This window comes from Wickerhamomyces ciferrii, contig 00212, assembly GCF_000313485.1.
Source record: "Wickerhamomyces ciferrii WGS project CAIF00000000 data, strain NRRL Y-1031 F-60-10, contig 00212, whole genome shotgun sequence".
Classification (NCBI taxonomy): domain Eukaryota; kingdom Fungi; phylum Ascomycota; class Saccharomycetes; order Phaffomycetales; family Wickerhamomycetaceae; genus Hansenula; species Hansenula ciferrii.
Window position 1 is genome coordinate 2,617 of NW_011887528.1, and position 20,502 is coordinate 23,118.

The window sequence follows — 20,502 nt, forward strand, 5'->3', positions numbered from 1 at the left end:
TTTACATTTCAATCTTATATTGTGTTTACCTTTTTGCTTCCTTTTTATATTTGTTTACTTTTCAACTCTCCTCTTCTTTTATTGTTTACCTTTCAATAAACTTAAATTGTATGATACTAAATTATTGCTCTTACTATAAGTTTCTTATTTTCTTGTGCCCTAAAAATATCACCTGATCACATGTGACTTCGTATTATATAATGATTAAGTAAGCTTATCCTTATTTTTGGATGCTTTTCATTTCTTATTTCCAACAGTTCATAATATAAAATTAATATTAATTATTAAATTATAATTTAATTCGAATTGAAGATAAATTCAAGAGCTGATAATATAATTAATCGATAATGCAATTTAGTCTTAAAAGAATTTTCGTCGACAAAAAGTCAATTAGTGCACCTGGTTCTTCAAATCATGATGATTCAAAATCTGGGAAATTACTAGATCGCGTGGATGAGGATAGACGAGCTTTAACAGCTGGTAATGAACGTATTTCAGAGGTTGACGATAATATTCACAACTACCATACAACTGTTGCTGTTGATAAAATTACTCCTGATGAAAATGTCCCTACAAGTTCGCAATTGAAATCAAATACTGATAACTCTCAAAGCGCTTGTCTTCCAGCTCAAAATCTTTCCACTGCCAATTGTGGTAACTGCACTCATTTAATGGAAAATTTAGGTAATATGGTAAAAGAGAATTCAGAGTCCATGCTGTATCAAATAACTAAAATATTAAAAGATAATGACAGAAAACATCAAGAACAAATTGATGGGTTACAACAAGAAATCGTTCAGCTTAAAGACAAGATTCGAGAGCAAACCTATATCAATAGGAATCATATGAAGATCGATCAGACCAATTACAGCTCATCAAATCTAGATGAAGATATTGAAAAATATGCAGGACTTACTGATGAGCTAGATTGTCAAAATGATCCACAACATGCCGGTGATTCAAGATCATTTCAAGTACCAAATGATACATCAGAATCTAAGAATCAACCAAATGATACATCAGAATCTAAGAATCAATCAATTACTATTTTAAAGAGCTTCAATAAAGTGCATATTTACCAATTAAGAAAATTAGTTAGAGAAGAACTCACTAGATCAAAGACTCCACCCACAGACTGGGGAAAGTTGGAGAAAGCATTGTTAAGCTCAAAAGCTTATGGTTCTTTAGTTAAAACCAACATTATGAAATCATTATTTTTCGTTTTGAAGTTTATAACGTTTTTTATATTTGCAGGTACGCATAGCTTTAAGAAGAATAATCACCTTTACATGGCTGTCACGCTGCATCTAGTCTTTGGTGTGTTTACTACAGAATTTAATGAAATTTGTATAACACCATTAGTAACCAGATTAATTTTTTTTCTTTTGATGTTGATTAGGAATAAATGTTCACATGGTAAATCAAAAGCTGGTTGGATTTTTAAATTTATTATTCTCATCATTAATGAGTTTCTAAAGTCTTTGTTCCACGTAGGTGGGTCTATTGCTCTATTCTTTTTAATGATATTTGTTTGTCAAAAAAACAAAAGTTATAATAATGGTGGCGATTGATGATCATCCAGCTGATCCATTTATAATTTATATATAGCTAGTGATTAATTGTATACTAAATATAATATAATATTTTCAGACTATAAAGAATTTATTAATGTGAGATTATACAGCTTAGTACGTTAATTCTAAAATATTTGGAGCATTATAATTAATTACAGATCCAAACTATAGCGTATTGATCATATTATATGAAAATGTCAATGTCGATATCATCTAATATTTGTAAATTTGATTAATCCTATCCCATAAATGTTAAATTATAACAAATCAAGATTAAAAATTGTAATATGTGCAAAATGAAATTTGTGAGTTGTATATCTCAATCAAAGATAATAATCAGAGTTTTGGATGATCTGGTAATCTTTTATAACATTTAAAGAATTTATCCCCTTTATTTCTTTCAACTTTTTTACCTTCTTCTGTACTATTAAACATTATCTTCACACATTCATCATTTTTTTCGAAATTTTCATCTAATCTTTCAAATAATGGATGTTCATCTAGATGTTTAACCATCCAATCATGTAAATCTTTAACGTCAGTTATGGTATATATAATACCACCTTCTTTTAAAACATAAGCATATTCACTTAATAAAGTATTTGTAATAATTCTTGCCTTATGTTTTCTTTGTTTAAAATGAGGATCAGGGAAACAAAAAAACATTTTTTCTAATTGTGACTTTTGGAAAAAATTTGGTAAAAATTTCATTGCATTACCTCTTAATACATTAATATTTTGAAATTTATCTTCTTTAAAATGTTGTTGTCTTAATGCAATTATACGATCTTCAACAAAATTTGTAACTTGAACACGAATTTCCATTCCTAGGATTAAATTATTTGGGAAAGCTGGTGATAAATCAATCATTAATCCACCATAACCACAACCAATATCTGCAATTGTAACTTGTTTTGATAATTTACCAGTTGTTTCATCAACAAATTTTGGATAAAATTTTGACCAATTCATTTGATCTGGAGATCTTGGATATTCTAATTTATGATCACTAAAAGGATTTGAATGAGCTCTTTGTCTATAGAATCTTTTGATTGGTAATTTAGAATCATTTGAATCTTGATCTTTAATTAAATTTTCATCAATTTTAACATGTTTTAAATTTTTTCTTTTAATTTCTTGTTCTTCACGATATTGTAATCTTTTTTCAGATTGAGACTGAAGTCTTTGTCTTTTGGCATGTCTAGTTTCTCTTTCCTCGGACATGATTATATGTTCTTGTGATATTCAATAAGTTCAAATGTGATTTGTTTATTGATAAGACATAAACAAAGCTCATCTCTATAATAAATTTTTTTTTTCACATCTCTAAAATTCGCGAATAATAAAATTTTGGGTTGGTGTCTGGATGATATAATAACCATATAAACTCATTTCAATTTAATAAAACTACAAATTTCATTTTTTTTTTAATAAAAATTGTATGATATGCATTTATATAAACAAAGTATTTGATATAATAGACATATAATTGTCACATAGTATATATATAAACCTGGTTAACAGCATGAGTGATATAAAGTAGTACAAAAAAAGTTATAAAGCAAAAAACTTGAAATCAAATATAACAAAAAAACAAAGATAAAAACTTGAAATCAGATAATAATATGAGGGTAAATGTATGGATAATTGATATTTTCTTTGATATACCCTTTAATTTATAATAAACCTTTTAAAACCATAGCAAAAATAAACAAAAATTGAAACAATATATGTGTAAACTCTATAAAAAAGAACTAGTATACATGATTTAAATTATGCAACAGCTGGAATTGAATTTGTTGGATTAGTTTTATCATTTGTAAAACCATTTGATAAAATTGGTGAAGTTTGATTTGAATTACCATTTGAAGTATTATTAATTGATAAATTTGGACCAAAATTTGTTGAATTTGAATTACCAATATTTGTTGAATTTGATCTTAATCTTGGTGATTTAATAATTGGAACTTGGTTACCATTATTACCATAATTTAAAGAATTTTGTAAATAAGATGAAGAATTTAATAATGATTGATTTTGATTTTGGAAATTTGATGAAGAACTTGGAATTCTTAAATGACCTTGACCTTGAACTGGAGTTGTTGATGAAGTTGGACCTGCACTTAATGGAGCATTTAAGTTAAAGTTTGAATTTGAATTATCATTTGCATTAATTGGTAAATCATTAATACTAAAAGCATATTTTGGAGTTTGTTGAGGATCAATTTGAAAATCTGGTATAGTTAAATTATTATTAAATTTAATAATTGGATCTTCAAATGTAATTTCATTATTTAAAGTTTTCTTCAAATCACCAAAACCTTTAAACCCTTGGGTTGATTGATATAATGATTGAATCTTGTTGGAAAATAATAAATTATAATTGAAAAATTCATCATTTGTTAAAATTTTTGACCAAGATTGTTGAATTAAATCACGAGCTAATTGTGAAGTTAAATATTCAGTATGTGGTAAACTTGGTAATCCAAATAATAAAGAACCATAATCATTTTTTTCAGAAATTAATCTTTTTGGTCTTCCATATAATTGGAATGAATCATATAATGGTAATAAAAATCTAATTAAAGTTTCAAAATTCTTAACAGCATTATGAGTTTTTGGTAAAATATAAAGTGAAGTATTATTAATATTCCAAGATTTTAAAGATTTTGATGAACCAATTGAAGAAATTGATGAAGATCTAAGATGTGATCTATTTGAATTTGATCTTGATCTTAAGCCACCGAGATTTCCTCCTCCAGATGGTGGTGGTGAATTTGATTTAATTGAATTTGTTCTTGAAATTGGTGAAGTTGGATCTGTATCAATATCATCAATTTTTAAACCTAGGTTATAAATATTTAAATCACCATTTAATCTTAATAATGTAGAATCATCAATTAAATCAACATGATTTGGATAAACTGCAAAACATGAATCAATTGAATTAATTGAACAAATTAAATGTTTCTTGTTAGCTTTTGATGAAGTATAAAATTGAATTGAACCATTTTTAACTTTCTTATTTTTTTTAGATTTATCACTTGGTGTAATAATACAATAAGATTTAATCCAATTTGAATCTTGTTTAAATTTAATATTAACCCATTCACCAGTCTTATATTTAGTTTCAGCCATTAAGACATGAATATCAGATAATAATGTAGCTTTAGAACTTAATAAAGAAGCAGTATAACTTTGATTTAAATGATTAAATTCAAAATTTGATAATTTTATAGAACTAATCCAATTTTGTAATTGATCTAATGAAGTAAATTTTAAATGATATGCTAATTTATTTGATGATGAAAGGATTAAAGATAATTCATTTGCAACTAATTTAACGGTTGCTTCTAATAAATTAATTGAAATTGGTTTAAATTCATTATTTGAATTATGTAAAATCAATTGATTACCTTTAATTAACCCATCAACAATTTGGTAAGATAAATCTTGTTCTAAACCACCATCATTTTTTTCAATATTTAAGTATAATTGATCTTGAAGATAAATTCTTGAATTTTGACAATTAATCAATGTAATAATTGGTACTAATTCTCTTGGAATATCTTGATTTGAATTTAAATTATTATATTGATTATAAATATTTGAATTTGAACTTGTTGGAATAAAATCTGTATTATTTGAAGTGAATGAAGTTGAAGTTGATGGGACATTTTCAGAACTATCAGTAAATGGACCTTGAGTGCCTTGAGATTGGGTATTTTGAATACCTTGAGGACCTTGGAATCCTTGAGAACCACTTGATTGGAATTTTGAATCTTTTGCTTCAACTTTTGGTTGTTGCTCCTTCTTTTTCAGCTTGAATAGGTCTTTAATAGCCATGATCTATACTTTGTCTAACCGTGTAACCGTGTAACCGTCTAATGAAGTGTACCTTGATAACCTGATACTTTGATACTTTATCGATATTGATAACAAATATTGAATATGTGATAATCTGGAGTTCAAATACTTATATATCACAGCCCAAAGATGGCGTTGTTTAGTGTGTTCCTTTCGTTCCTTCCTAATGTTCCTATAGGCTTAATCAGCAGCAACGAGCAATGAGCAACGAATGATAGACTGATGATCTTGGAATAGTATAACTATTGAATAACTATTGAATAAATAGTACTTCTTATTTGTTTTAGCAATGTAGTTCTCTAGGCAGATGACTTGTTGAGAATTGTTTCAAATAAATTTCACAATTGTTTAATTACTTATCTTAACGGTGATTATGTAAAGAGACTAAATATAGCTAGATCAGATACACAATATTTTAGTTGATTTGATACAAGTTTAGGCTATTTCAATCTTCTACAAGTTCATTAAGATATCTTTTATTCTATTCCATTTCATTATACTTTTATTCTATTCATTCCCATTCATTTGATTTCCTTTTACTTCACTTCATTTCATTGATTTCATTTCATTTAATTGTCCTTTAAAAATCAAATCTTGTCAATTTCATTTTATTTCATTTGCAATTTGGCATTTGACACTTTTAAAATTACTTGTTTTGTAAAATTCACCTTTATTTTGTTCACCTTTGTTTCCTATTAGAGTAACCACACGTATTATCGTTTTACCTAATCAAGTAATTTGGCTGTGAATTTTTATGTAAAAATGTGAACACATGTTTAAAAAATTGTTGAATTTTGGCAAAAATTGCGAAAATTTATATAATTTACGTAATTTTCATAATTTGCACATTTTTGATAACGTCAAAAAACGAATAATTTATGCACTTAATTACCCGATTTGGAAAAGTATATTTAAAAAGCTATTGGATCTGAACCAAATTTTGGTATATCATTTGAGTAATCAACTTCATTATTCTCTTGATTTAACTTCTTCTTTATGACATTATCAATCTTATCATCATTAATAATCTTTTGTATTGAATATAAATCAAATTTTGTTAATCCATGAATATTTAATTTATAAAAACTTGTAAAAAATTCATCACCATAATTTTTTGGTATTTTGATTATTAGGGATTTTATAATAAATGATTGTAATTCTTTTGGTATTTGGAAAAATTGTTCCTCAGGTTCATTTAAATGATAATTTAATTCACTTATTTTAATATGATTTTGTAAAAAAATTGGTGTCCTTGGTAATTTTTCAATTAATTCCTCCTGATTTTCAACATTAACATATAATTCTAATATTTGAGGACAACTTGTTAATATACCACCATTTATAAATCTACCATGTAAATATGATATATCACTTAAATAAATTGGATCTAAGAATTTAATACCTAATTGTGTATTATTTATTGTAGAACTTTTCCAATATCCTTCATTTGATGTTAATATTATAAATGGTGAATTTATTGAATTTGATTCATTATCATCATCTTGATCATTAGGGAAAAACTTTGATATGAAAGATTTCTGGGAATTTTGTTGATTAAAAGTTGGCGATGTTAAATAATTTAAAATTCTTGCACCTGAAACTGCTTGACCATAATTTATTTTATTAATTTTTCTTGGAGATTTATTAATTAATTTTTCATTTGAAATATTTGAATCAATATTTGATTTTGAATTAATTTTTTTAATTTCTGAAATTAATTTTGATTTATTTTCTTTAAATTGTAATTGAATTATTGATAAAATTTCATCTTTATTCATAAATCCAATTTTATTATTTAAAATATCATAAACATAATCTTCAATAAATTTTTCATAATTTAATTGGAACTTTAAATCTAATGTTGGTTCATACTTATTAACCAGATTTTTAATTTTCTGTTCCAAGAAATCTGCAAATTCTGGTAATATTTTAATATTTGAATTATCATCTAAAATTATAGGAATTCTATCATCTTTAATATATTTAGATCCAATGGTTTCTAAATTGATTGAATCTAACCTAGATATAATTTCTTCATTTGCTTTTGTGATTGATAATACATTTGAATCTAATTGAGTAAATTTATTATTAAATTCATCAATCTTGGAATCTAAATAATGTCTAAATTCATGGAATTTATTTTTATTTTTGATATTTAAATCATTAATTTGCCATTGTAAATTTGCAATAGTTTTAGAAATATCACTAAAAGATTTAAAATTTGTTAAAATTTCATCATTTGAATTATATTGATTATTATTTGATGATGTTAAATATGAAATTATTAATAAATTTATTAAAAAAATTATTCCATATAATAATGATTTAAACCAATTTTTTTGAATTTTGAAAACAATTCTTAATATAAATTTTAATATTATTGTTATGTAGTCATCATCATGATTATTATTATCATCATCATCATATTCTTCATCATCTTCATAATCATCTTCATCTTCAGATAATTCTTCAAAAACTTTTTGATCTTCAATATAATCATCATCATCTTCATCATCATCTAATAGATCACCATCAATTAATACATCAGCATCTAATACATTACCATCTTTACCATTCTGTACTATCTTATCATTACCCAACACTTTACCATTCTCTACCACGGTACCATCACCATCAAGTTGAATATCATCATCATTTTTTTCATAAGTTTTATATTTTTTAAAATTTCCATTCAGTAAATTCGGATCAATACCAAACCCATTTTCTGAATTCTGATCAACATCAGGTATATCTGTACTAGGTTGATATGGTTGACTCATTAGCACTCGATTCAATTCACCAAATGTATTTGGTCTATTGGATCAAAATTGTGATTTGAAAGTTTATATTTTGTTTACTTTTAAAACGCGTATATAATTTTTGAAAATCGCGAATATCACTAATTATTCATTTAACCGCTTGACCTTAATTTCATTTAACCGAGAGGTGGGAATAATTACAAATTATAAGTAGTGATCATGAATGAAGAGAGTTTGGGATTAAATAACTATATATCCTACTATATAATACTATGGGAATGATTCTCAAAGCAAGCAATTCATTATCTAGGTATTAACCTTCTTCATCAGAAGAATCATCTTCATTTTCAAAATCATCTTCATCAGAATTATCCAAATATATTACATCACCATATTCAAAAAAATCATCATCAAATTCATCCAATATATCATAATTTTCATCAACAAATCGTCCAATTAATGATAAATCAATACTATAATCAATTCTATATTCAATTGGAATATTTACATTAGATTCTTCATTTTGATATCTTTTAAATTGAATTTGAGTGAATGGAGATAAATGAAACCCTGTATCAAGATACAATTTAAAATCAATACCAAAAGTTTCAATTAATTTGGAGCTTTGTTCATTAATTTTAATAATTTCTTTATTTTCATCTTGATGTATAGTAAAATTTTTCAATGTTGATCTTGGTTTTGGTGGTAAGGATTTACCAGTAAATGAATTATATTTTGGTAATTGTAATATTGTAAAATGATCATCTGAGTTTCGAAGTTTAGCTCTACGCTCGTCTAGTGATTTAAATGATTTCTTGAGCTTTAATGAATTGAAACTGTTTGTGAGAGAGTCTTCTGTATCATCTTGAAGATAAACTGAAGAACTTTCAAACTCATCAGCATAAAATAAAGGATCAAGAACGCAAATCTCTTCACGTATGTTAGCTGAACTAGCTGAGATCTTATTATAAGTCATTATGTATATAAATTGATCAACTTGTTGAGTCTTGATGATTTCTTATAGCTTTGTTGTTAATTGATCTGTAAGAGATATGTGAAGAGGAAACAGAACATTTGGAAATAATCAGAAAGCTCTCAGTTTTTATTTTAGCTCAATTCAAACATCTTCCCCCTTAGTTGAGCTTGTATAAAGAGAATATCAGAAGTTATATCACACTTCTCATTTAATCACCTCAATCCATATTTGCAGTTTGCAGACAGAAACTCTATAGCATTCCAAATAATATACCACACCCAGCCAGTTCAGCTTATTTTAAATGGTAAATATCCAATAAAAGAGAGCAGAAACTTAATTTCGGCAATATCAAACCATCAAAGTAGAATAGTTCAATCAAAAATCATCACTATTCTTTTTGAGTATTTAATTATATTTATTATTGACACTTGTAAAATTGACATAGTCGAAGACCATCGCCATGTAACCATCATTGAAGTTTCCTATTTGATAGTATTACCCGATTAGGATATTTAATTCAAGTTTTTCCACTTTTTCAATGTTGGAAATTTAAATTAAAATTAAAAAATCAAAATCAAAACAAATCTTAAAGAGAAACAAAAGAAACAGAGGTTTCAAAGGTGGTTATTTGGTGGTTAATTGGTGCTGATAATGGATGTTTATGATCAATTCATCGATCCTACAGTGGTATCAGACTCTATAAGCTGTCATTTCACAAGTCTAACGAAAAAGGATCTCATTGTGGTGAAGAATACATTATTACAAGTTTTCCAAATTGATTCTAAAAATGATAAATTAATATTAAATCATGAATTTAAATTGAATGGTAAAATCATTGGAATCAAATCAATCAAATTACCAGACTCACAGTATGATCAATTGGCCATTTTAACAAGTTTAGCTAAATTATCTATTGTTTCATTTGATCATGATTTAAATACAATTCAAACAAATTCATTACATTATTATGAATCAGAATTTTATACTAAATCAATTTCTAAAATTAATGAATCTCAATTGAAAATTGATCCTAATAATCAAACTTCATTAGTTGTTTATAATGATTTATTAGCTTTTTTACCTTTTAAACAAGATGATGATGAAATTATTGATGATGATCATCATACTCAATCAAATGATCAACAACAACAAAATATTGAATTATTCCATAACTCAATAATATTACCAGCTAATAAATTAGAATCAACAGTATCAAATATAATAGATTGTGATTTCCTACATAGTTATAGAGATCCAACTTTAGCAATTTTACATAATAAAGAACAAACTTGGGCAAGTGATTTATCCATTAAAAAGGACACGGTGAATTTTGTTGTCTTATCTTTAGATTTATTAAATGATTCATCTACTGCAATTTTATTAGTGGAAAATTTACCTTATGATTTATGGTTTGTAAAACCTTTACCAGATCCAATAAATGGTACTTTATTAATTGGTTGTAATGAAATTATTCATATTGATAATTCAGGTAATACAAAAGGTATTGGATTGAATAAATATTATCAAGATATAACAGATTTCAAATTGAAAGACCAATCTGATTTAAATATTTTTTTGGAACATTCAAAAGTTGAAATTTTAAATGATAAAAATATCTTAATTATTGATCAATTTGGTGAATCTTATAATTTACAATTTTTCATTGATGGTAAATCTGTTAAAGATTTATTAATAACAAAATTTGAAAAAGATTTACAAATAAGGTCTCCAATTTCAATTACAAATATTGATGAACAAAATATCTTTATTGGTTGTCAATCATCAGATTCTATATTGATTAAATATGAAAAATTAAAACAAGAAACAAATGAAGCAAAACCAACCACCCCGGCAGCCACTAAAACTAATAATGATGATGATGATGAAGATTTATATGAAGATGAAGATTTGAATAATAATAATGATGATGAATTAATAAATTTCAATCTTCAAATTAAAGATAAATTATTCAATGCTGGACCATTAAGTTCATTTACACTGGGGAAAATAAATCCAAATTCTTTAATTCAAGGTTTAACAAATCCAAATCAAAATGATGTTTCCATTGTAGGGACATCAGGTGAAGGTAAACAAGGGAAATTAACTTTATTTAATCAAAGTATTCAACCAAAAATTCATTCATCATTAAAATTTAATAATATTAATAAAACTTGGAATATTTTGAATAAATATTTAATAACAACAGATTTACAAAATTTTAAAAGTGAAATTTTCCTTATAAATGAAAATTTTAAAAATTTTCAAAGTTTTGATTTTAAAAATAATAATATTACAATCAATATTGATACAATTCAATCACAAAAAAGAATTTTACAAATCACATCAAATAATGTTTATCTTTTTGATTTAAATTTTAAAAAATTATTACAAATTAATTTTGATTTTGAAATTATAAATGGTAAAATTTTTGATCCTTTTATTATTATAACAAGTTCAAAAGGTGAAGTTAAAATTTTTGAAATGGATCCGAAGGGTAAAAAATTAAATAAAGTTAAAATCCCAAAGATTATAAGTGATATTATTATAACTTTTGGTACTATATCATTAAGTAAATTATTATCAAATGATAAAAGAGGTTCAAAAAGATCATTAAATGATGAAAATCCAAAAATTGAAAATTCAAATATATTATTTATGGTTACTACAGTTAATAATCAAATATTAATTTTTGAAAAAAATCATAATGAACAAGTTTATCAAATTGATCAAATTAATAAATTAAATGAAGTTTCTAAAATTATTCCATTTGAATCAACAAAAGGTCTTATACCAGATCCTTTTATTAAAGAAATTGAATTTTCTGAAATTGGTGATGAATTTCATTCAGAGGAAATTTTAACAATTTTAACAATTGGTGGTGAATTAATACTTTATAAAATTTTTAAAGATCTTAATAATATATCAAATTTTCAAAAAATTGAAAATTTAAATTTAATTACAGGTGCACCAGAAAATTTATGGATTGATTCAACAATTTTAGAGAAAAAATTAATTAAATTAAATATTAAGAATCAAAAATTTATATTTGTTACAGGTAAACAACCATATATAATTTGGAAAACAAATCATTCAATTCCAAAAATTTTTAAATTTACTTCAAAAACTGCAATCTCCATATGTAAAATTAAAGATTCAAATGATAAAGATGATGATTCAAAATTTATGTATATTGATATTGATAAAACTGCAAGAATTTGTTCATTACCAATTGGTGAAAATTTTAATTATTCACAAAATTTACCAATTGAAATTGTATCTTTGGGACAAACTCCAAATAAAGTTACATATCATGAAACTTCTGGATTATTTATTGTTTCAACATTTGAAGAAATTTCTTATAATGCAATTGATGAAGATGGTGTACCAATTGTTGGATCTGAATCTGAAAAACCAAAAGCTAAAAATTTTAAAGGATTTTTAAAATTAATTAATCCAATTAATTGGACTATAATTGATGAAATTGAAATGGAAGAAAATGAAATTATAAATGATGTTCGTTCAATTAATTTAACAATTTCTTCACGTTCCAAGAAAAAGAAGGAATTTATAATTTTTGGTATTGGTAAATATAGATTAGAAGATTTATCAGTATTTGGAGAATTTAAAATTATTGATATAATTTCAATTGTTCCAGATCCAACAAAACCTGAAGCAATTTATAAATTTAAAGAAATTTTCCAAGAAGTTGTTAAAGGTGCAGTTACAACAATTAATGAAATTAGTGGTAGATTTTTAACAAGTCAAGGACAAAAAATCATTATTAGAGATTTACAACAAGATAATAGTACTGTTCCAGTAGCATTTATGGATTGTGCAACTTATTTATCAGATTCCAAAAGTTTTGGTAATTTATTATTAATTTCAGATTCAATGAAAAGTATTTGGTTTTTAGGTTTTGATGCAGAACCATATAGATTATTATTATTAGGTAAAGATCAACAAAGATTTAATGCTATAACAACAGATTTTATAGTTGATGATGGAGAAATTTATTTCCTTGTTGCAGATGATGAAGAATCATTACATTTATTAACATATCAACCAGATGATCCAAAATCATTATCAGGACAAAAATTATTACAAAAATCAACATTTACTACAAATTCTATCACAACATGTTTGAAATTAGTACCTAAATTTAATGAATTTGATCAAGGTTCCATTACAAGTTATCAAAATATTGGTGTTAATGTTGATGGATCAATTTTCAAAATGATTCCAATTGATGAAATTAGTTATAGAAGATTATATATATTACAACAACAATTAAGTGATAAAATTGCACATTATGTTGGATTGAACCCAAGATCTAATAGATTTAGTGCAAATGAACAAGGTCAGAAACCAATCATTGAATTTGGATTATTGAAATGGTTTATTAATTTAAATGTTGATAAAAGAAAACAATTTAGTGCTAAAGTTGGTAGAAATGATTATTTGGAGCTTTTCAAGGACTTTATCACAATTGAAAACACATTAAAGAATCTGCAATGAACATAGACATCATCAAATAAACATGAATAGATCACTAATTGATCGTTGAATTGTAGAAATTCTAATTAATTTAATTTTTGTCACATAGTTTATAGTGTCGATCACGTGCTTTTTATCAAAATTTGTTATCGCAAATGTCAATTTCAAAGCAAAAACAAAAAACATCAACAGATTCAAAAAACATCAACAGATCCAAAAAAACATCAATTAAGAAAGAAGATTATTAATCACTTGGGCTTTTGCTGGGATTCTTTCATGCTACACTAGGCTCGCCATGGAAGAGGATACGCTACCAGAAGAGCGTTCTAGGAGAAGCCGCTCTCCTACTTTGGAGCGCGTTAATAGAAGTTTCAAATCTGCATCTAGAAGTTTAGCTGCATTATCACCTCCTCCAGTCAAGAGATCTTTATCACCATTGGCTTCCTCTTTGTCTAGAATCGGTACAAGAAGATCATCTTCCAAATCTATCACAGATTCAAATGCTTATCATGTTTCTAAAGGTGGTGGTGGTGCTGGAGACCAATTAGATGTTGCAAAACCTTCTGGGATGGCAAAAAGTTTTGTTTCAATGTTAACAACAGCATCAATGTATAATGGGAATCTACAAGATATCATTGATGAGGAAGAACCTGTTGCTGATAGTCAAATTCAAATAAATGATACTGCTACTGAAGGTAATGCTTCGGATCTTGATGTTGATACTGAAGCGGATACGGGGAAAAATCATGATCAAGAAGAACAACAACCAATTGAATCAAAACAAAATGAAATACCCACTTTGGAAGATTTCCCTTCATTAGAAAGATCTCCAACATTGTTTGAAATATCAATTGCACAAAAATTAAATCAACATTCAAAAGATGTTAATGATTGTCAAAAAAGAGCAATTGCATTAAGTAATAAATTGAAATCTGTTTTCCAAATCAATTCAAATGATATTTTCCTTGCTGATTTCCCTTGTTGGTTATTAAAAGATGTGCTATTACAAGGTCATATTTATCTTACACAATCACATTTATTATTTTTCGCCTTTTTACAAAAAAGAAAACCTGATAAAATTGCATTAAAGGGTAATTTATCAATGAATATTTCATTAACTTCTCCAAGACAAAATAGATATTGGGCTGTATTAAAAGATCAAACTTTTTCTTTATATAATAATTCAACTGATTTATATTTCCCAGTGTTAACTATAGATTTGAAGAATGCACTTAGAGCTGAAATTATAACTGAAACTGGCGGACTATTACCCCATGTTCCAGGTGTTCCAGGAAAACATCATCAAGACCATACTTCAAAATCAAATGGTTCATGGTTCAAAATCCTTACAGAAACTAAAAGTTATAAATTCCAAGCTGATTCTTCTCATATTGCAAGATCTTGGGTTGGTTTATTGAAGAAACATATCTTTGCAAGTAGAAATAAAGGTGATAGTGTTTCAGTTAAAGTGCCACTACAAAATATTTTGGATTTAGAAGAAACTCCAATATTTGAATCTGCTGAAACTTTAAAAATTAAAGTATTGGAAAATTCTGAATCTTTTGTTGTTGATGATTATTTTTTCATGTTTTTCAATTCAGGTCCTGAATTTACCAAATTAATTCATGAAGCTATAGAGGCAAATACAAATTTATCATCAGATAATAATAATTTTAAAATTCCAGAAAATGTTGTTGATAGTACTGGTAAATTAGATTTAAATACAATTAAAAAATCTAAAACTTCAAATTTTTTCCCATTGAAAAAAGTCTTGTCCAAGACAAGATCAAGATCAAATAGTAATACATCAAATAAACCAATTTCAAGATGTGCCACTCATAATAATGATGAAGTTTCCCCTCCATTATCCCCAATTTCAGCTCCACCAACATCTTCCTATTCTTTACAAGGTAATTTTTCACCAACTTCTTTCAATTTACAAGAACCTGTTGTGGAAAAATTCAATGGTTCAGATGAAGTTAGTTCTGCAAACTTAACAAATCAAGAAGATGTTCTGGTTACAACTAGTGATGAAGAAGCAGAGGGTGGTGATGTTGAACCTGAAGATTTTATATCAAAACAACTTGAACATGATAATCTGTTACAACCAAAAGATACAAATAAATCATCATCACTATTACCGGCATATATTAATCCAGGAAAGGCTTTAAATCAAGCTAAATCTAGTATAACTAAATTCACCCCCAAAGTTATAAAATCTGCTTCATTTATGTGGCAATCAAATCCTGTTCATTATGAGGAAGAAAATTCTTTAGAAAGAGGTTTAGAAGATGAATTTTTAGCAACACCAAAAGAAAGAATTGAAGCAAATAAAAGATTTTTAGATCATTTTACTTTACCTGAAAATAATTTTTTAATTGCTGCTTATTATGCTCATTTACAAAGAAATGTACCAATTTATGGGAAAGTTTATCTTGGTGTGAAGGAAATTTGTTTTAGATCGTTAGTTCCGGGGTTCCATACAAAGATGATTTTACCTTATAAAGATATTGAAAATATTTATAAAGAAAAAGGTTTTAAATTTGGTTATTCAGGTCTTGTTATTGTTATTCATGGTCATGAAGAATTATTTTTTGAATTTAGTTCAAATATTGCAAGAGATGATTGTGAATTTTTATTATTAAAACAATTGGACAAATTCAATAGTACAATAATTGATAATGGTTCAAATGATGTTGAATCTGCTTTAAGTACAAGTGGAAAATTACAAGCTGCCAAAATTCAATATTTTGAAGATAAAATCCATTCAGATACTGGATTTGAAGTTCCAATAATGATTGAAGATCATCCTTTAATGAAAACAAGTATTAAACCTTCAACACCTCGTAAATTCACTTTATTAACTATTGGATCCAGAGGTGATGTTCAACCTTATATTGCACTTGGATTAGGTTTGAAAAAAGAAGGTCATATTGTTAGAATTGTTACACATAAAGAATTTGAAGATTGGATTTTGAAACATGGTTTAGAATTCAAAGAAATTGCAGGTAATCCAACAGAACTAATGTCATTAATGGTTTCTCATGGCTCAATGAATGTTGGATTAATTAAAGAAGCTTCAAGTAAATTTAGAGGTTGGATTACAGAGTTATTAAATTCAAGTTGGGAAGCATGTCAAGATACTGATATATTAATAGAATCTCCATCAGCAATGGGTGGTATTCATATTGCAGAAGCATTAAATATTCCATATTTAAGAGCTTTTACAATGCCATGGACTCGTACAAGAGCTTATCCACATGCTTTCATTGTACCAGAACAGAAAAAGGGTGGTAGTTATAATTATTTAACTCATGTTTTATTTGAAAATGTATTTTGGAAAGGTATTAGTGGACAAGTTAATAAATGGAGGAAAGAAGTTTTAAATTTACCTAAAACAAATTTAGATGTTTTACAACAAAATAAAGTTCCATTTTTATATAATATATCACCAACAGTTTTCCCACCTCCAGTGGATTTTAATGATTGGGTTAAAGTTACAGGTTATTGGTTTTTAGATGAAGCTATTGATTATAAACCTCCAAAAGATTTAATTGATTTTATAAATCAAGCTAGAATTGATGGTAAAAAATTAGTTTATATTGGATTTGGTTCAATTGTTGTTTCAAATCCAAAAGAATTAACTGAAGCTGTGGTAGAAGCTGTATTAGAGTCTGATGTTAGATGTATTTTAAATAAAGGTTGGTCTGAAAGATTAGGTGGTTCAAATGTTGTTGAAATTGAATTACCTTATGAAGTTTTCAATTCAGGTTCATTACCACATGATTGGCTTTTCCCACAAATTGATGCAGCAGTTCATCATGGTGGATCAGGTACAACAGGAGCAACATTAAGAGCAGGATTACCAACAATTATAAAACCATTTTTTGCAGATCAATTTTTTTATGCAAATAGAGTTGAAGATATTGGAGCAGGTATTGGTTTAAAAAAATTAAATGTTAAAACTTTATCAAAAGCATTAAAAGAAGCTACAACAAATATAAGAATGATTAATAAAGCTAAAATTATTGGTGAAAAAATTCGTAAAGAAAATGGTGTTACAAATGCAATTGAAACTATTTATAGAGAATTAGAATATGCAAAAGAATTAGTTAATAATAAGAAATCAGTTATAATAACTAATGAAGAAGAAGAATTAATTGATGAAGATTCAAAGAGTCAAATTATGAATATTAATGAAATTGATGATGTTGCTAAACAAGTTGATGAAGATAAGGATTTAGAAGAAGAAGGATCATGGTTACTGGTTTAACTAAGACGTATTGGGTTTATATATGGAAGTTATTTATGAGTTTTGGGTGTCGGTTTTTATAAGGGTATATATATGTATTGAGATAATTATTTTTAATGAAATATAATGAAATTGAAATATCTACTGTAGAAATCTTAACTAATATGGTATAATGCTATTAATATATATACAAAATTGTCTATTAAAATCAATTCACCAGTTTGTAACATCTTCAGCTTCACCGAAAACAGAATCTTTAACATCTTCAATAGCTTCATTCCATTCAATACCAGGAGCTTGAACAATTTCTTTACAATTTTCAGCTAAGAAATCAATAATTAATTTATCAATAGCTGCAAATTCTAATAAGAATGCATCATGACCTTCAGGAGAATTAATTCTTTCTAATTTAGCATTTGGCATAAATTTAGCAATTGTTTCTTGTTCAGTATAAGTGAAAAGACCATCTGAACTTATACCAATAACTAAAGCAGGTTGTTTTAAATTTTTCAAAATATCTTCTAAATCACCTTCACGATTACGAGATAAATCATGAGTATCCATTTTTCTTGTTATTGAAATATAACAATTTGCATCAAATCTTGAAATAAATTTTTCACCTTGATAACGTAAATAACTTTGAGCAGTGAAAAAAGTTTGATGTTTATTACGAATTGATGATGTTGTGGAAGTATTTGAATTTGTTGAACTTTGAGAATCAGATCTTGGTCTTGGTGATTCATTATGATTATTATGTAATTTTCTACCTTTATGACCTTCATTATGAATTGCCCAATTTTCTTCACGTGGAGTTGAAGATTCTCTAATTAATTGAGGTTTTGAAGAATTTTTATTTTGAACAATACTTGGATCTTTTCTACCAAATCTTGATTCAAAACTATTTCTTGAACGATAAGTTAATAAAGCAGTCATTCTTGCAGCACCTAAACCAGAACTTGGAGGATCTTTTGGATCATAATAACCATCTTGATATTTTGGATCTGAATAAATACATTGACGTTGAGCTTCACTCCAACTTATACACCAAGCTGAATGTCTTGCACTTGTTGCTAATGGAATAATATTACGAACATAATCAATTCCAAAAATTGCCCATTCTAAAACTAAAGTACCACCCATTGAACCACCAATAACACATGCGATTTGCTTTACACCTAAATCATCCAATACTAATTTATGAATATTAACATCATCTCTCACGGTACAAAGTGGGAATTCAGGACCATATCTTTCACCAGTATTTGGATCAATTGTAACAGGACTTGCAGAACCATATGGAGAACCAAGAGAATTTAAACAAATTATGAAGAATTTAGTTGGATCAAAAGCTTTTCCAGGACCTAATAATGGACCCCACCAATCACTAACATCTGAAGAGCCTGTTAAGGCATGACATATAACTAATACATTATTTTTGGCTTCATTTAATTGACCCCATGTCTTATAAGCTAATGGAATTTTTGTTAAAACTTCCCCAGATTCCAATTCAAATTCTGGGATTTCCACAATAGTTTGATTTTGCACAAGTGAAGCAAACGGATTTTCAGGTTCAGATTCAATTATTTTATATTGACCCATAATTGTAATTCAATATTGGTTTGTCTTTAGTAAAATTGTTTTCCTAAAGCCGATTTTGATGTTTTTTACTCATTATGATTCAAAAAGCTGCTTCTTATCAACTTTTTGATGACATTTTCGCGACAATAAAGAAAAAAAAATTCTGAGTCAGATCATGTGACATTTGATGATTTTGATAAATAAAGTGTTGTAGTGATGGTCTGATGTGGATATTATCAGTTAAAAACATATCAATTATATTATGTTAGTTTCAAGGATCATAATGAAGTTTCTCTCATGAAAATCTGTACGTTAATGGTCTATTTAGACAGTTTTATTAGTAAAAACAGCATTCGCGAGTCAAAAAGTATGGCTTGGGATTCTCGGGCTTTGGCGGCTTTTCAAAACAACTGGGTTACGTTATTGATTATGTAAAACATATAAAGATAACCAAAAATTGAGAAGAATTATTCAAACAAGACAATGAGGTTTGATAGAACCATGATATAAATAGCAATATGACAAACCCTTGTTTTGTTTGAGAAAATAGTTCAGGTGCTTTTAGTACTAACCATTAATATATCAGTCGATATTATACCAAATTCTAAGTATAAAATTTGTCTCAACATTATTGGATTGAATTGGATATTTGATTTTATACTAGTTGTCAAGCTAAGATGATCTCGACCAGCTACCTTGAATGATCACACAACTCAACTCAAATCAACAACTACAGTGTAAAGAATATATTGGTCTATTTGTTCATTTCTATGGAAGTTGGTTGAAGAATTCTTTAAAAATAAAATTATAGAATAAGTTTATATTAATGAGGGTGTTTCATGTTGAATTCTTTTTAAAATATCCCTTTGTTTATGATATATTCTTGTTCTTTTACAGCTTTGTTTTGTTTTTTGGTTTTTGATTTTGAGTATTCTTTATTTTATATTCAATTCATAATCAATTGCAAATATTTTATTCATCATATCTATTCAAAAATCCATC

At 26.5% G+C, this 20,502-nt stretch overlaps 8 protein-coding genes across 8 annotated transcripts; 3 read left to right on the forward strand and 5 right to left on the reverse strand.

Moving 5' to 3' along the window:
- Positions 1-347: 347 nt before the first annotated feature.
- BN7_5392 (uncharacterized protein) lies at positions 348-1,571 on the forward strand (the record flags this gene model as incomplete). The annotated part of the gene is made up of 1 exon (XM_011273998.1): positions 348-1,571. One exon carries the CDS (start codon positions 348-350, stop codon positions 1,569-1,571), a length of 1,224 nt encoding a protein of 407 aa, XP_011272300.1.
- Positions 1,572-1,910: 339 nt separating this feature from the next.
- Positions 1,911-2,798, reverse strand: TRM8 (tRNA (guanine46-N7)-methyltransferase; the record flags this gene model as incomplete). Its single annotated transcript, XM_011273999.1, has 1 exon — positions 1,911-2,798. The coding sequence occupies one exon, from the start codon at positions 2,796-2,798 to the stop codon at positions 1,911-1,913; it is 888 nt and encodes a 295-aa protein (XP_011272301.1).
- A 549-nt stretch (positions 2,799-3,347) lies between these two features.
- Positions 3,348-5,420, reverse strand: BN7_5394 (uncharacterized protein; the record flags this gene model as incomplete). Its single annotated transcript, XM_011274000.1, has 1 exon — positions 3,348-5,420. One exon carries the CDS (start codon positions 5,418-5,420, stop codon positions 3,348-3,350), a length of 2,073 nt encoding a protein of 690 aa, XP_011272302.1.
- A 932-nt stretch (positions 5,421-6,352) lies between these two features.
- On the reverse strand, positions 6,353-8,221 carry MPS3 (Mps3p; the record flags this gene model as incomplete). The annotated part of the gene is made up of 1 exon (XM_011274001.1): positions 6,353-8,221. The coding sequence occupies one exon, from the start codon at positions 8,219-8,221 to the stop codon at positions 6,353-6,355; it is 1,869 nt and encodes a 622-aa protein (XP_011272303.1).
- Positions 8,222-8,513: 292 nt separating this feature from the next.
- On the reverse strand, positions 8,514-9,176 carry BN7_5396 (uncharacterized protein; the record flags this gene model as incomplete). The annotated part of the gene is made up of 1 exon (XM_011274002.1): positions 8,514-9,176. One exon carries the CDS (start codon positions 9,174-9,176, stop codon positions 8,514-8,516), a length of 663 nt encoding a protein of 220 aa, XP_011272304.1.
- Positions 9,177-9,827: 651 nt separating this feature from the next.
- Positions 9,828-13,691, forward strand: CFT1 (cleavage/polyadenylation factor CFT1; the record flags this gene model as incomplete). The annotated part of the gene is made up of 1 exon (XM_011274003.1): positions 9,828-13,691. The coding sequence occupies one exon, from the start codon at positions 9,828-9,830 to the stop codon at positions 13,689-13,691; it is 3,864 nt and encodes a 1,287-aa protein (XP_011272305.1).
- A 274-nt stretch (positions 13,692-13,965) lies between these two features.
- ATG26 (sterol 3-beta-glucosyltransferase) lies at positions 13,966-17,943 on the forward strand (the record flags this gene model as incomplete). The annotated part of the gene is made up of 1 exon (XM_011274004.1): positions 13,966-17,943. The coding sequence occupies one exon, from the start codon at positions 13,966-13,968 to the stop codon at positions 17,941-17,943; it is 3,978 nt and encodes a 1,325-aa protein (XP_011272306.1).
- A 192-nt stretch (positions 17,944-18,135) lies between these two features.
- MET2 (homoserine O-acetyltransferase) lies at positions 18,136-19,521 on the reverse strand (the record flags this gene model as incomplete). The annotated part of the gene is made up of 1 exon (XM_011274005.1): positions 18,136-19,521. The coding sequence occupies one exon, from the start codon at positions 19,519-19,521 to the stop codon at positions 18,136-18,138; it is 1,386 nt and encodes a 461-aa protein (XP_011272307.1).
- Between the last annotated feature and the right edge of the window lie 981 nt (positions 19,522-20,502).